Raw genomic sequence first — 17,633 nt, 5'->3', positions numbered from 1 at the left:
AAAAAATAAAGAAGTGAAAATCCTTGAGATCCAATGCTTGAGATCCTCAAACTCCTTTGGAGCTCAAAGCGAGACTTTAGAGAATGTCTGTCCACACTGTTTCTCTAGCTTGGCAGAGACGGGTGGAAACACAAAGTAAGTCTTCATTCAGCCAGGATATCTCTGAAGTACTTACATGCGGTACTCCTGACAGCTCCGGCCTTAGGCGGGTATGCAGCAGGGGGCTACCCAGGCAGTATGATTTGAGGGGTGCCAGGAGGGCTGCCTGCTCCAGACAGTCACCCTCTTTTGTTGTTGTTGCAGCCACTGCAGAAACGATCTGTGTCAATTCTAGTCTTTGGTGAGACTCAGTAGGTGGTAGAGGTTTCAAAACCAAAAGGTGGGGGATCAGTAGCTGCAAGCATAAGCCTGTCTTCAGTATCAGCATCCAGATTGCCTTCCAGAGGCTGCCTGCCCTTTCCAGGGGATCTGTAGACTTAGGACACAGCCTCCTTCATTCCCAAGCTGCCTCTTGAATGCCTCTCCCAGGAGAGGAAGGGCGGCGCTGGTGCCTTTCACTCTGCACCTACATCTCTGGGTTGGCTGGGGTGTTATGTCTACCAAGTGCAGAGTGATTGGCTTTAACTGATCATGCATTCCAGGGTAGGTCTAGCCCCACGCCACTTCCTCTCCCCTGTGGCCTAGGACAAGAAGCTCTGCCAACGGAAGCGGCCTTTGTTCTGCGATTAATCACTCCAAGTCAAAGTGTGTTTAGGTACTAGAAGTGATAACCCTCGAGAGCTACGAAGTGGCTGATTTGTGGAGCTGTTGAAATTCGGGCCGTGTGAGGACATCCTTGGTTGTAAGTAGATATCTTACTTAGGCTCAGAGTAGGGGGACTGTCACATTTCAGGAAGTAGAAATCATAGGCTAATTCATCATGGAATAACTTTTAAAGGCGAAATCCTGATGTGTAAGTAGTTAAGTGTCCTAAGCCCTAGGATCTGCGTTGAATTCCTGCTGCTCTTGTTTTGTGACAGCTAGTGAGATGGACCTGAGGGCCGTGAGAGTAGAGAGAAGAGGGTGATGGTCAGGGTCAAGGGTCAGACTCCAAGGAAAGAATGGAGCTAGGAGAGTGTGTGTTTCTAAGTGTGTTGCCCCACTGGCCTGCCTGTGATGAATGAATTGGAGTCACTCATTGTTTTACATTCTCTGTAGCCTTTCCCTCTGTTTTTTACCTTCTTTTCTTTTGTGAATAACACAGAAACTAACCAGAGATGTCCTCATCAACTGAAGTTTCTTTTCTGCTGAGGAATTAACACTCTGAGTCTTTTTGTTTCTTTGTTTGTTTGTTTTTTTTAACCATCAGTGCAAAGTGACCTTAGTTATTTCCTTGACTTTCATAACTATTAATCATGTGCTATGGTTCTACCATTAAGAATTCAGAAATGCCTAGAGAATGCATTCTGTCAAGAAACATAAAATGAGAGTGATTCCCATAGCCCCTGTTGGTCTCAGGGAGTAGTGGAAGGTCACTTATTTAGAACTGTGCCTGGACACCAGCTCAGTTGCCTTGAACCGTGAAGAAACAACTTGATTCAGCAAACTGAAGACAGTGCTTTTGTGGATACATGAAGGGTATCTTGAGACATGATCCAACTCCACAGGGCCAGGTCAACAGAGCTGTCCAACATCCAGAGAGAAGTATCCAGGTCCTGGAAGAGGGATGTGGCACCAAGGGGGACCCCAGAATATCCTCAAAACCCACTGAAATGGCCTCCATAATGACAAGTCCATCCACATCAAAGTGCTGTGCCCGGTCTTCTCTCTCTGAAGTGGCATCAGATCGTTCACGTTCAATGTCTACTTTCAAACTGTTTTCCCCGGTGCCTCTAGTGTGAAACCAAGGTTGTGAGCACTTCCCTGGGCAGGAGCATCAGACACACATCCTTTCTGCATATGTGCTTTCCCACAGTGCACACTGGCAGCCATGTTAGTTTGCTAGAGCCTGCCGTGACTCCTGGGGGAGCTTGTGTATTGCAGTGAGAAAGAAGAAAAGCTAGTAGGATTTCCAGAAGTTTTGCTAAAGCATTTATGGACCAAAGTTGCAGCTTTTTCTCTCTCTAACATACACATGTTGGAATGCTTTATCCTGTATTTAAAATTACATTTGGAGGGCTCAGCATGTAATCCTTAAAGTAAAATCTAGGTACTTTTAACTACCAGCAGTCATGAACGGCTATGTGTGATAGTTTAGAGTAAATGTTTAGACCAGAAGCAAAAATAGAACCCACATTTCAGCCAGAAACAGAAACAAGTTCCCAAACAATGGAGTCAAGGAGAAGACTGAGTATCTGTATGGCTAGAGATTGTCTAGCCAGCCTATTTTCTTTCATTACATGCAAAAAAGAAAAGACCATCTTTACCTCCTAGGTAGGATAAGGAAACACCTGACCTGGAACAAACTTGTAATTCCTCTAGGTAGTCTCAGTTCCCTTGTGGGTGAAGTGCCCTGGATACCTTCAGGAATCGTGTCATGTATATGTGAAGTTGGCATGTATAAATATTTAGCACATTAAGAGGCCTACAGTACTCTTTCTCTTACATGTTTATAACTAAGAACTAGACTTCTAAACGTGTAGGAGATCTTTTCCTCAAAAGTCAGGGCAGCACTTTAGTAAAAGATACATCTTTTACTAAACTTTTAAACTGATTAAGATGAAAAGATATTCATTCTTCGGACATGTGTGCTAAGAACTTACATGCAGACACAGGGTAGATATTGAAATAGAAAGGTTCCCTGATATACAGAAGGCCTGTGATTTCCTCGTGTGGTTCTAGTGTGAAGAGAAATAAGACCCTCAGTTCTGAGATGAAAAGCCCTAAGTACCTCAAGAGAGGCACAAAGTGCTTTGTCCACTGAGAAAGGAGAAATTACTTCTGGTTAAGAGATATGGAGAAAGTTTTCAGGACTTTTCCACTTGAGCTAGAATGGAAGGAGTTTTTTTAATTATTTATTTTTATTTTATGTGCATTGATGTTTTGCCTGCATGTATATCCATGTGAAGGTTTCGGCTGCCCTGGAACTGGAGTTGTGAGCTGCTATGCGGGTGCTGGGAATTGAACCCGGGTCCTCTGGAAGAGCAGTCAGTGCTCTTAATCTCTGAGCCATCTCTCCAGCCCTCCAAGGAGTTTGAACACAAGAGTAAGAGGGGAATAGTACCTGATATAGCTGGCATGTATAGCCAATTGGTGGAGGTAGCCATGTTTAAAACTTTCTTAGGCTTTACATCAACAACATTGCTTAGTTAATGTGCAGTGCTAGCCCTCTCAAAGACTGTGGAATTTATTGCTGAGGACAGACAGTGACTAGTAAGAATTTCCCCGTTTGCTTTATACAGGTTCCATGAGCCCATGGATGTAGTAGTCACCTATGATTTAAGGAATTCTTGCCTATTGTCCTCATTTCTGTTCTTTTATATCATTTATTTTCAACTTGTATGTGTGCTTTATGTGAGTGTGCACATACATGCATGGGTGAGTGTGTGCGCATGTGAACGTGGAAGCCATGTGTCTGTGTCAAGTGTGCTTTCCCAGTGGTTCGTTCTCCACCTTAGTTGTAAAGACAGGGTCATTCATGTACCAGTTGGCTAGACTGACCATTGAGATCCAGGGATCCTCCTGCCTCTGTCCCCAACCCATCGTTAAGTTCTAGGCATGTGCCACCACTGATGGCTTATGTATAATTGCTGGGGATTCAAATTTAGGTAGTGATGGCTGGAGGCACCTTACCATTTGTGCCATCTCCAAAGACCTCCATCACCATTCTCGATACCTGAATTCCTTTAAAAACTGATTGTAATAAGTTATTATCTATTAGTCAGTAACTTTATGTCCGGTACAGTGCAGATACTGAGGACAGAGGTAGTGGAACTGTGTCCCCACTCAGGAGAAGCTCCAATCTGCTGTGATAGGGAGGCAGTTAAAAAAGATCACAACACAGTAAGATATGTGAGCCTTAGAACTGGTCATCAGAAAAGAGCACAGAATCCACTCTACCCAATTAAACATCCATTTATGTAACTAGCCCCTAGGAGTGTTACAGTGTGGCCATGACTGTGGGTTACTTCCCAACCCCTCATGATGTTTTGACCCACACAACAACTCCCCCAGCTCCAACTCGTGGGTATCCAGAGGACCCAAAGAGTGGTCACAGGGACACCAAGACACTCAGGAAGTGGGAGGGTGATGCGAGCAGAAGCCAGGTAGCAGGCCAACTCCAAAAACAGGGACCAGAATTGATAGGTAGAAAGGAACCATTAAAGCAAAAGATAAGCTAAAATGTTCTCTTCAAGGTAGTGACCATGAGATAGATAATAATTGCTCTCTGAACAGATCCTAGCTGGAAGATTCATTTGCATCACCATCATCTACATTGGAAAACCTCTCTTTAACGGTTGTTCTCCAGTATAGTCTGACCTGGTGATGCACTCTGTTCTCGGCTGGATATAGTCACAGTTGTTGCCTCAAGTGGGAAGCTTTAGTGGGCAGTGTGGTATAGACACTCAGACCTATGACAGTTGTCTGTCCACAACTTTGCAGCTATATTTCCTCTTGGGTTCTGTAAAACATTACTCCTCTTTGTCTCATTTTTATTAACTTTCTGGTAACACTGGCTACCATGTTAAGCTCATTGGAGTTACATTGTATCCATGGGCAGGAAGATTGGATTAGTGGATATATGTTCCAAACAGTCAAATCCTCCAAGAATCAAGCCACTCAGTCATTTATAGATGATAACACGTACACAATTAATATAAAGTGAAAGGTTTTGTTTTTTTTTTACTTGAAACCCTGAAAGGAAAAAAATGCTAAATTTTAAATGTCTGTAAATTGGTCAATCTTTTAATAGTTAATTTTTTTTTAGAATTTTGAGGAAATTTTAAAAGTAAAATGCATGTTCTCATCACCTAGAAATACATATTCTCTAAGAGTTTAAATAAATAAAATTGTTAGTGTAATACATTTAAAATGGAATTCACGTCATATAATGCTGAATCCCTTTCCCTTTATCCTTCCAGTAATCACCTCTCTCAGTAATTTAATATCTTTCCAGTCTCTTTTGGATACTTCTGTGTGTGTTGAGTCTATTAATGACATTATAATTCTTTTCATGTGCCTGTTGACCATTTGTATGTAATTCTTGAAGAAATATTTGTTTGAATCTCTGCCCATTTGTGGAGAAAGAGTAATTTCATCTTTAAAAAAAATAACATTTTTGTTAATTCTTAGAGAATTTAAAACAAGATATCTTGATCATGTATGCCAAACACGCCCCCACCTCTGTGTCCTCCTATTCATTTGTTTGCTTGCTGTTTGTTCCTAGAAGAGCTATCTTACCACAGATCCCTGGTCCTCTGCCTCTTACAGTCTCTCTGCCCCATCTTCCTACATGTTCCCTGAGCTTCAAATATGTGTTGTAAATATATTTGTTTATATTAAATTACATATACTGTTAATATAAATTTATTTATATTTATTATCTCATTGATAAAGTTATTAATTGTGGTGGGTCCCATAATTCATCTTTTTATTTGAGCTATAAGCATTCATAAATATTCAAGACAAAAACCCCACATCAGATACATGATTTTCTGTTTTTATTTACATTTTTAGGTTGTCTTTTCACTTCATGGCAGTGAATTCATGAATTTTATACTTATAGTTTTCATACATTTTCTCAAAATGTTCATTATCCAAATTGTCTTAACATTATCCCCTGTGCAGATAGATAGTAGGCCGGCCTCAGTAGGCCATCTGCCCCGCCTACTGAATCCAAGTTCAGGATTCTCTTCATCCTGCACTGTGACATTGTTTACAAAAGCACAGCCTCCCCTAGTTCATCTCAGTGGCTTCCCCAGTGAAAACTGAGCTGTGGTTAAGCAGAGAAGCATTTGTACCTAGAGTTTAAATGTAATAGCAGAAAGCTAAAGTACCCGCTACCGTCACATGGGAGATAATGTACCCCGACAACTGAGCACGTAGACAACAGTTTATGAGACGTATAATGGAGGGGAAACGGTGGGTTTAATGTTTACAACGTGCCTTTTCTTTGTTCTGTTATATTCAGCTATGCAGTTCCCTACCAGTGTGCCCTAGGTACCTGCAGGATTCAGTGTGTAACATACCCTACAGGTTTCTATTGTAGGTATTGTTGTGGGCTTTCCTGCTGGTGCTTGTGGATATCCACTGAGTGGGTGTCACTGTGATGAAATTACCCGACCAGACATTGCTCAGAATGTACCGCCATGGTTATGGGACAACTAACTGATTAAAATAGTAACCACTGACCATTGCATTCAGATGCAGTAAGATTCCTGCTCAACTCAACCTCACCTTTTCCTGCTCTTCCTCTCTTTCCATCTCTCCTTCCCATTTCTGTTTCAGATTGAAAATGGCGCAGGCTTCTGTCAGCAAATTGACATCGGAGAAGAAAGTGGAGACAAAGAAAATCAATCCCACTGCTAGTCTGGTAAGCCACGTTTTTCACCACGTCATGTCTGGGTTCCACTCCCGAGAGAAGGTGAATCTAAAGGACAAAACTCAGGGAAGAAATGGGGAATTGGTATCTTTTCTCCCATCGTAATACCATGCGGTTTAAAAACAAAAGTAGGCATGAAGGGGCAAAGCATGCTTTCATATGTTTCCACTGAAGACCCAACAGAGGTCACTTGGAATAAAGCAAATTACGTCACTTAGCATTTCATATCTGTCTCCGATTCTCTCCCTCCTATCTCCAGGTGCCTTCCTCCTGAAAGGTTCCTGTGTATTCCCCATCATTCTTCCCATTAGAGGAGGAGGCAGGATGTCCCCTAGGAGCTGCTAAGAAAGTTGAGATGCAAAAATGTACAGTCTGCCTAATGTCACTTGGCAAAGACATGAGAAAAGCCTGACCAGACAGGAGTGGGGATCTCCTCACATATGTTCCTTATATTGGAAGCCAGCCAGTCTCTTTGTGCTTCCCTGAGTCTGAGGAAGTTGTCCTCCGGAGTCCAGTGTTCAGTAGTGGTCACACAGTGATCCTCCACCTGTGTGCCACAGACTGGATTAGTGTCCGTTCCTGTTGCTGTGCTCAAACACCCCACAAAAGCAGCTCAAAGGGAAAGAGGGTTTGTTTTGGCTCCTGGTTGGAAGTTATAGTCCATCGTGGTGGTGAAGTCACAGACGTAGGAGCTCGGGACATCCGGGTACATTCTACCCGCAGTCAAGAAGCAGAAAGCAGTGGCCACTAATGCTCGACTCACTGTCTTCCTTTTACATGACCCAGGATCCCATCCCAGGGAATGGAACCGCCCGTAGTAGGCAGGTCTTCCGACCTCAAGTTATCCAAATCAAGCTACTCTGTCGCAGGTGTGCCCAGGTGTTAAATAAATCCTCACAGGTGTGTCAGTAGGCTTGGCTCCCAGGTGATTCCAGACCTTGTCAAGTTGAAAATTAACATTAACCGTAGTACAGACAGCATTGCTGCATGATTGGGAACCCAGGATTATTGGGAAGGAGACAGCCCAGGTTTAAATCTCAGCATAGACCTAAGACCTGAGTAAGGTTTTTTTGTTTTGTTTTGTTCTCAAGGGAAAGAGGGCAATGATGATCCCACCTTATTTTGAGGCAACGGGAAGGGCATGTAGAGTACCAGTTATGTAATAGGGGTTCCGTAAACATTAGCTACTGTTCCCGCTTCCGTGAAGAGCAATAGTGGGGCAGGGGTACACGCTGTGTGGTAGGTGATGCGTTTTGTCTGAGGGGGAAAAAACAATAGAAATACTGTCACTTCTGTGGTACTTAGTACAATTATAACTCACCATTTCAGACCACAATTTGAGAAAGTTACCAAAACTTGAGACAAAAAATGTTTAAAAAGTAGAAATGACCGTGGATCTGCTTTCTTCTTGAACAGAAAGAAAGACTGCGTCAGAAGGAAGCCAGTGTGTCCACCAGCTAAGATGAACACAGAAGGAAAGCTCAGGGCCAGAGGACGCGGCCCAGTGCTCCTTTACACACCAGTGCCAAGGGGAGCTCCCGACAGATCTGTTACAGAACATTTGCTTTGCTTATCTCCTTCTGAGGTTGTCTGCAGGAAGTGCCCTGTGCCTTCTCTGAGGGGTCCCTTGTTAATCCGCGGGAACAATGCAGCGCTATGTATGGGGATATTACAGGGATATCTGATAATTGTTTCTTATAGACGTCCAAAGCCCACCCTATAAAATAATCAGAAGATATACCAAAATTTTTCGCATTTTAGTTTATGCTGAATTTCTAAGCTTCCCAGTGTATAGCCACCATAGAAAAAGAGGTACCTCTTTTGTGGTGTATGCCATGAGAGAACTTGAGCCTCGTTCCTCACACATTGTGGGTTTTTGTTTTGTTTTGTTTTTTGTATTAGTCTTAATCTTGACCCAGTTGTACCAAGATCCTATGGCATTTTCAACAAAAATGTTGAAACTTACCAGAACTGTTTTTGAAGAATTAACCTCACAGACTAGGAAAGTGATTTTTGATAGTGACAATTATGATATAATGATAAGGAAAGAGATTAAGATTTCCCATGGGTTGAGAGAGAGAGAGAGAATAATAATAATCATAATTGCATCCTGGAGACTAAGTTAAGATGCTAAGAGCGAACATTGCCATTGAGACCAGCTCACACAGCTAGCACGGCTTCCTGGCCAGTAGAGATTCTGTAACATAACAGGGCAGGACAGACTTGGACCAAGCGTCCGCTTGGGCAAGTGACCGTGTGGCTTCAGATCCACATGGTCAGTGACTGAGTGCTAAGCAGACAGGCAGATGAGGTCGACATGGTACTCTGCCACTTGCTACTTGGTCTCTTCCACCATTCCCAAGCAGTTTCCAGACAGGAGAGCAAATGTCAACTTTCATCATGGCCTTGACTCAAAAACATGTGAAGAAAGGGACCAGGAACCATTTGCTGTCCAAAACGTGATGGTCAGAAAGAAGTTCTCTACCGTAAAGTGCAAGCAAGGTAGTTGTGTTAGTACTAACCTCTGAATGGACTGTCAGGGGCAGGCTGTGTTTTCTTACTGTGGCCCTTAAATCAGGGACAAAAGCCTCCTGGGACCCTTTTCCTACATTTTTTCTCCCCAAGACAACTGCTGTTTGAATTTCCCTGGTGAGGAAACAAGAGGACTGGGCATGAACTGAGGATTGGATTGAAGACTGTGTTCTTAAGCCTGGATGGAATGAAGGACTGTGCTTTCTTCTCTTGGTGGAGACAGTCTAGAGTTACTCAGAATCTTGCATCCCTTGCTGATCTGGCTACCTCCGGCTGTCTTGTGGGGCCTGCCTCTTGCGTCAGCAATTTTCTCGAACCTTTGAACTTGCCAGATACCTTAAACGTCTTCCTGGAATCTGCCTGCCAGTCATCACCTCCACCCCCCACCCCACTCAGGGACACTCTGAGAATAGATGCAAGGTAATGAAAGCATCACCATAGGCAGACATAGTGCAAACGGTGTGAAGCAAGAGTCGCTGGCTTCTACCAAGTCACGGACGCCACATCCATGCAGGTGCTAATTGTCTTTCAGTGACCCAAAGGAAAGGACGTGATCACGTGGTTAATTTTAATCAAAAGGAAGGGATGAGACAAAATAGACAATCGAATAAGAAACCTACCATGAAGAGAATGCCTTGGCATCGCTGTTCTTTTCCTGTTGCCTTTTGTATATTGTTTCTCTTCATTCTCGCTGTAACTATAAAGAAGAACAAAGGATTTAACCAACAAGGCAAACTGCAGTTGCGGACATTCTGTTCTCCCTGGCCTCCTTGTTAGTATTGAAGTGCAAAAGAAAAGTGAAAGTTTGTCTCTACCTCAGGAGTCATGCCAGTGTTCTGTCTGCACAGCCTACACCTGATGGGTCCTGGGGATGGGATGAGTGGAACAGGAGGCTTTCAGTGGGGTTGATGCCACCTCGGGTCTCTAAGATGTCCGTGAGTCACCACAGATGGCACTGTCTCTCTGTCCTTCCAGAACACAGCAGATCCTCCAGGCTGTTGGGAACCAGATCATATTGGGTTGGGGGGCGGGGGACACACCTTTTTGTCTTCTAATATCTTAACTCTATTTTGTAGTACCTCCCACCCCCCCATATAAAAAGTCAAAGACAAAACCAGCTGGGGTAAAGATGCTGCAGAGACAGCTCAGTAGTTGAGAGCACATGCTGTTCATATAGATGGCCTGAATTTGGATTCCATTGCCCATGTTGGGTGGCTCACAATCACTGTAACTATCCTGAGCAATCTGACATCCTCTTCTGTCCTCCATGGACCCAATGCACACACAGTCATACACATACCTACACACAAACATACATGTATGCACATAATTAAAAATTAAAATAAATCTTAAAAATCAAGCGGGGACATGATACAGCAAGATACATGAAAAAAAAATCGAAAGGTATACTTTCCCCCAACTATTTTATTTTACAAAGTAGTTTAAATTGTGTTAAAAATTTATAGTAGGAAGTATGTTTTCTTTTCCTTGATTTTCATTTTATTTTATAAAAGGAGGGGAAAAGTACCAAAAGATTATGGGAAACATGCCTCCATAGATTTGGTCATCGACAAATAAGTTTAATTATTGAATCACAAAACAGGAGCACACCATGAAATCCAAAGTGGTGTGAGTCCTGACTAAGCATGTATGAGACCGAATGGCTGTGATGAGCAGCCGCAAACCCGCCAGCCGTCTGCCTGGAGCGGCAGCTGATGTCAGGCTGTCTTTACTGTGGATTTGAAAGAGTCATGATTGTCTCGAAAAGCCACGTAGAGAAAGGCATGAATTCTAGAGCCAGATGTGTCTCTGTCCCTCCTCTGGATTCCCCTGAGGGGAGTTTACAAGTGAGTGGCATATCAGAAGACCACGAATATCAAAGTCCATAGTTTATCTCGTGTGGCTTGAGGGACCCTGCAGAAGAGTGAACTGATCTGTCACCCAGATCAGCTACTTTGTCTGCATAAGGACATCTGCAGTGCAGGTGAACCGAGTCTCTTCCCAAACTGATAGAGTTGTGAAGGAAATTTCCGTCTCACAAAAGGGAGATAGCATTGGATAGGCTTTCATCTTCTAGCAGTGGAAAGCCGCTTAGAAGCTATGACCGATACAGAACGGACCTAAAGAAAAGCACCCCCCAAAACTCAATTCCGCAGCTCTTCCCCTCTAGTCTTACACAATTGTTCTTAACGCTGGTAGCACTCGGGTCCAGGCACAACCAGGTTCAGTTTCACAGCTGTATGTGACCAAGCTGCTTCCCCATTAGCTGTTGACACCTTGTAAGGAACCCTCATTATGAATTTCACCCTTCCTCACTCCCCTCCACAAGGATGGGCAATCTCCCAAACTCCCTTAAGATAACACTTGGCGGGAAAGTGGAGAATCTGAAAGAGGCTCAGCGCATGTCACACGACACCAGCTCAGAAGCCTCATTTGCTGCAATGCAGTGCCTTGTATCACACTTGGGGAATCTGAGTACTTAACAGCTTACTTGGATACATGGGCACATGAAAATGATAGCTTGCTGACTGTCTCTTCAGGTGTCATCAGGTTTCAAAAACAAACAAACAAACAAAACCTAGACAAGCAAAAGAAGCCATCCACTGTCCTCAAGCGGAATGTATTGGCCTCCATTTGCACTCTATCTCAGCCCAGCCCATCTTCAGACACCCTAGAGATGACCAGTGCCGTTGAGGCCTTTTATTCTCTGCTTTTCTCTTTGCTTCAGTCTGTCGCTCACGTGAACCCTACACTTTATTCCTTATTGTTGTCATCAAATACACTGTCTGAAGAAGACTGACCTAACTTCAGTTATGCCTTTGTTTTGCTGTTTTGCTGTTCTGTATTGTTTTTCTAAGGAACAAATTGAGCCTACACACTCCATACACTACATACCTCATGCGACGCACTCTGTCCTCAGATAATTTTTATCTTGTGTATACAAGGAGTCTACTGGGGTCTGATTCGACTGCCTCCATGGATCCATGGTATTTTTTCATGGTTCCTGTGAGACATGACAGCCCCGGGCTACCAAAACACAAATGAGTCAGTAGGCTTAGGCGGAAATGAACACCCCAGGGAACAGACAGGCTCTACCACACTCAATAGAGTTGTCACCTAGGCTGAGTGTCACGCTCAGAACTCTTGCGTTCCCCACCTCAGAAGCTGCAAGAATGTCTTAGAGAGAATGTGCATCCCGTAAATAGTGTGGGTTTCCAAAGAGGTATATTTATGTCAAGTAAGAAATCAAGTGTATACCAGGAGCCGTTTGCCAAAGTCACACCTGCTCCCCTCCACTGTTCTCTTAGGGTTTTCTTCAACTTCCACCTTATAACGCAAGGTGTTCTTAATCGTTCACCTATGTTGGCTTCCCTACTTGATATTTCTCAAACAAAAGCCCAGGCCTAAAGACCACTAAGCACCCAGGGAGATTTCTCTGCCTCACCATGCATGACTGATAGATTTCAAAAATGAACAACTCTGGGAATCCATGGAATGAATTTTAATTCTAGTCTATAACCTTAAGGTGTGAAAAGGCCCCTAGGGCGTGCACAAATTGTCCTGCTCCCCCGTTGAAGGACCAAAGAGCGTTAAGAATGCTTACATTGTAGGTATGTTTTGTGAACTACAAATAATCTTTTTTCCCTCATTTTTAGAGGGATGTACTTATTTTTGCTTTATGCGTATGTTTGTCCGTCTACATGTATGTATGTGTACCACCTGTGTGCAGAAGCTAGTAGGAGGCTGTTAGATCCTCTGGAACTGGAGTTACAGACAGTTGTGAGCCACCACGTGGAGGCTGGGAACTGAACCTGGATCCTCTGCAAGAGCAGCCAGTGCTCTTAAGCATTTCTCCAGCCTCCTTTTCCTACCGGCTCTTTCTAGATACAACCTACGTTTTTCATGTCTGGCCATCAGTCTCAATAGTGGTTCTGCACAGAGCCTGGAAGGCATTCACTACTCTTGGAAACCATTCCAAGTCTTGAAGTGATTCTGTCTGCAGTGATTTGAATAGAGTTTGTGAAGTCTACCAGAGGCACAGGTTTCTTTTATAATTGTTAATTTTATAATTCTACTATTTTCCAACTTCCTGAGACACAAATACCATGCCTCACTGGCCTACTGACCACTGTGGGCATAATCTTTGAGGATTATGTGATTTAAGGGAAAAGGGTTTCCCTTTAAGGGAACAATCTAAGATAGTCTCCGAAAGGCAGAGCGTTTACAAATTAGACCCTGGCTAATTTTTAAGAGCCTTTAGTGGAAGCATGTCATCAATTCATCACAGTGTTTTCCGTCTGTGAATTATAATCCAGACTAGTGTGGGAAGCAGGCTCCCTGGACTTTGATTTAGGGATCATGTTTTTTTGCCTGGAAAATAAGCTTTGGCCTGCATGTCTAGAAACTCTCTGAAATCAGTTAGCGTCCTAATATGAGTCAGATGCCACAGAAATGTAAGTCGCTTTAACTCATTTATGGTTTGGCTCGGTTTGGTTTAGTTTTTCTTAGCACCACCTGGGATCACGGAAGCTGCTTCCTAAGATTCCCGTTGGCTTTTGCAGTGTCTCCTGTCCACCTTCTGAGATCTCAAGCAGTAGGGGATGACAGAGGAAAACCAGGAAACAGGAGAGAAGAAACACTGAACGAATCCAGTGCAGTGTTTTTGCATAGCCTTTGCCATGATAGTACCAGGGGCATTTTTAATAGTAATGTAGGCCGTTTGTATTAGGCAAATAGGAGTGTCCCGTGTTGTTATACAGCTCAATGACAAGACTCTGAGCCGACCCATGTTCAGCTCAGTAATGTCCAGCTTCAGATTCTGCTACAAGGGTGACTCGCCCAAGGACCTTTCTGTGTCCTCTCTACCTGCTCACAAACCACAGCAGCAGCTAACATCATCTCGCTCTCCTCCATCCCATGCTTCATCTTCAACCTTCACTTCCTCCCCATATCATAGCCCCTCTCCTCCGAAGGGATCTCCACAGCTTCTCCTGGACCCAGCTACTCTGTCCTCTCCAGCGCAGACCCCGAATGCCCCTCAGCCCTCTCACGTCCCGTGCTCCAGCCTCCAGTGTTTGGACAGAGCACTACTGTCACCAAGGAGCCTGTGTGAGACACACTGCTGAGACTGCCTCTTGTTAATGTCACCATCACCTCATCACTTAGGCAAAGAGGGGGAAAATCCATAAAAGAGGTGGAAAATGCATTTCTTTTTTTCATTTCGTTCTGCTTTATTAAAGAGGTTGGGTGTTCTAGTTCTTGGTCTCTCGCAGAGTTTTAAACAGTCTAATTAGAGAACACTTTTGATCCGTCGGAGGAGCTATGACCAGCCTAAATCTCGGGCTCTCAGCTTTCTGTGCCGCTGGACAAATTGACCTCTGTGCAAGCATTTTGAATCCTAAGACTTCTTATTGCCACTCCATTCTTACTATTGCTCATGACTCAAACATCTACCACAATCTGAACTGGGATGTTGACGTTTTGTGGTTCTTTTCAGATTAACAGTAACTGTTATGCTCTTAAAAGCACTCATAGAAATGTAAGCATGTCCTGCATAGTTGACTATTTTGCCATGGTAAAATCTGGTAAAATCCCGTCTTTCTATTCAAATATTAGACCAATTCATAAGGTGTAACTTTAAGGAATTTTAAACAATAAAATAAAGATAGCTTTGGGAAGGAGAAGCACTTTATAGACATGGAACCTTATATTACATGTTCTTGGATGTTTTTAAGCATAATAAGCTAACTGAATTTGGGTATTTTCCCTTTAAGTTAAAAATAGTATGTATTTCTAATTGCATATTTAATTTTGTCAACCAACACTGACAAATGTTCATGAGTTGAATCTGTAAATGTAATTTGCAACCAAATGAAGTATTTATTTTTAAAAAGAAAAGGTGAAGGAACCAATATTGACTTGTACATACTGAAAATATGTGTGTATATAATTTTTTCCTTCTTGACACTGCTTGATCATTATATCAAGTGTATTTTTGTACATAATATATATTGGTTAGAAATGTCTATTGAAATAAATTCTATCTCTGTGATAGATTCTATTTATCCTAATCTATTGATATTCTGTTGATTTGTTTTAAGAGACAGAACACTATTTTTTTGAATTTCCAGAGAATTGCGTTCACTGCACTACTTGTGAATATGTTAAGGGTATTTTAATAAATCTTGGTTTCATGTCCCTCTGGTGTGTGATGGAGATGTTGTTTCTGCAGTCCTCTGATGCGGTCATCTCTAACTTGGATTACTGCTCATTTCCAAGAATTCTGCTGGAAGTAGAGTCGAAGAGTGAGGTCTCCGTAAGGCCATCATATACCATCCCTTTCTCCCCAGCCACCTAATCAACAAAGGACAGTCTGGCTAAACATTCAAGACTAACAAAAGATGGAAATCCAGCTAGGTTTTATCCAAAACAGCACCACTAGAACATAAATTTCTCAAGGAGGAGACACAGGGATTGGTGACTTCCAGTAACAGGTGGAAAGTGATAGACTAGGGAAATGTAACAGAATATAGTTACATGTGTTCTGGCACCAAGCAGAGGTACAAGGTTTCTTTCTGGTTTTTGTTTCTTTGTTGTTGTTGTTTTCAGGCAATGATATAAAGCATAGTGATATTTTATAATTAACATAAAAGCCTACAGTTTAAATCAAAAATCACTTCCGCAGAAATTGTTTTTGATCCAGCTCATTTGTTCAGTGTTAGTTTTTTATATGTTTGCCCAAATATGCCACATTATATGCTGTGACAACAATGCCAAGATATTACAATTCTCGATCATCTTCTAAATTATGGAATCACTGAGCTGTGGGATTCTTGAGACCCTGGAGAAAATTTTATCTTTAGAAAACCACTGAAGTTCAGTAGGCTCACTGAAAACTATACCAAGATTATGAAATAGATCAAGACTGAGTCTTACTCTCTTGGCAAGGAAACCAAAGCCCTCTGCCTGCATGTTTTCTTCATTATATTGAACTTGCCTAGAAAGTTGGATCCAGATAATACGTCAAAAGAGAATACGCCGTGAATAAATTGGATTGAAACCTCCAGGAAGGCTACACTTGTTCAATATTGGAAATTTGAGCAATTTAATCCTCCAGAGAATTAGGATAATGGGAAAAGTGATCATCCTAATTGATGTCCCATAAAAGCATTTCATAAGATTTGTCAAGAATTGGTTATAAAGAATATATTCTTACCATAGTAGAATAAATATGCTAAGGACATATCAAAAATATCACAAGCAAATATTATAAATAGTAGTGAAATGTTTTTTTAAGTTTTCTGAGTGAAGCTGAGAGCAAGGCCAGGATGCCACTGTGATCTCTAGTCACTATCTTACTAAAATCTTAATGATTACAGTAATTAATACAAGTAAAAGTTTGAAAGCAATAAAATTCAACCATAGATAGCATTGAGCACATGTGAAATCCAAAATATCCCTGGACAAATTATTAGTTTTAAGTGTACAGAGGCTTTGGGATATAATGCTAGGTAAATAATATATGTAGAGACAACCAACAAGATAGTTTTTAATTGTCCTTTAGAATGGCCTAGAAAATTGACAAGCATGCTAATAAGTACCACTTCTTCATAGTAACATATCTACTGGTAGAAGAAAGCGTGGGTTAAACACTCCCAATTTTGGAACAAGCAAGGTTTTTCTAAGAAAAACTCCAGTAGCACAGAAAATAGCCCCAAGAGTGGGCAACTGGGAATATGTGATGAAGAGTGTCTGCACCACAGAGGAAACTATCGCCAAAGTGTGTTGGCAGCCTGCGGCATGGAAACCCAGATGCAACGTTGTGTATGTAGATGGTACTTTGGCTGCAAGCAACAGAGAATCACTCTGAAATCCACCTGGAAACTTCCTCCTTGCTTGCCAGCTTTTATAGTACTGGGAGGTGCTGTGCAGTTTCCTGGCGGAGAAAAGTCATCCGTGGTGACCAGTGATGGACCATGCATGTTGCACTACCAAAGTGCTGGGCAAGAGATGCTCGCTGGTGCAATAGCGGCATGATTGCTGGGTAGTAACATGGCTTTCTGACTGGACCTTAGACCTGTTCCACAAGAGAAAATCTCATGTCTGGTGCTATAACCTGGTCAAAAGTCCATGATCACAGGTTCTGGGGTGGAACTACCTGTTGTTATTTTATGAAATGGTCATGGGCACACATTGCCTTCTTAATATTTATGCTTGTGGTGACCGTATGCCCAAGGTTGCTCTGAATCTAGGCTAGATCAGATTCTTTGCAGTGGGCAGCAGCTGATGGAGAGAAGATGTGTAATTGTTAAGATGCTAAAAATAAAAGACCGAGTTTCTCAGCCCCAAATGAAACACCCATACAGTTGAGCCCTGGATTTTCTTCAAAACTTCAAACTTTGTTGAGAGAATGTTCTGGGGAAAAGAATATCCAGCAAGCAGAAGATCTGTCCTCCTGAGCCATCACCTCTCTGGATCACTGTTCAGGTTGGTGAAGAGCTCCTCTTGGCAGCAACAGACTTGAAAGCTTCAGCTGTGGCTGGAGTTCATATTTCAGAACCATAAAGTAGAAAGAAATGAT

General features: G+C 42.5%; 1 protein-coding gene across 3 annotated transcripts in view; it reads left to right on the top strand.

Moving 5' to 3' along the window:
• The window catches only part of Fmn1 (formin 1), a 366,255-nt gene extending 351,005 nt beyond the window's left edge, over positions 1-15,250 (top strand). For all 3 annotated transcript variants that reach the window (XM_085696503.2, XM_085696502.2, XM_048459738.3), the window contains 2 exons: positions 6,427-6,511; positions 7,937-15,250. In XM_085696503.2, the coding sequence (XP_085552629.2) occupies positions 6,427-6,511; positions 7,937-7,981 (130 nt within the window). In that variant the 3' untranslated portion in view covers positions 7,982-15,250. The remainder of the gene's footprint in view (positions 1-6,426; positions 6,512-7,936) is intronic.
• The last annotated feature ends 2,383 nt before the right edge of the window (positions 15,251-17,633 follow it).

This window comes from Myodes glareolus, chromosome 10, assembly GCF_982192425.1.
Source record: "Myodes glareolus chromosome 10, mMyoGla1.1, whole genome shotgun sequence".
NCBI classification, from domain to species: Eukaryota; Metazoa; Chordata; class Mammalia; order Rodentia; family Cricetidae; genus Myodes; species Myodes glareolus.
This window is presented reverse-complemented; position numbering and strand designations above follow the sequence as displayed.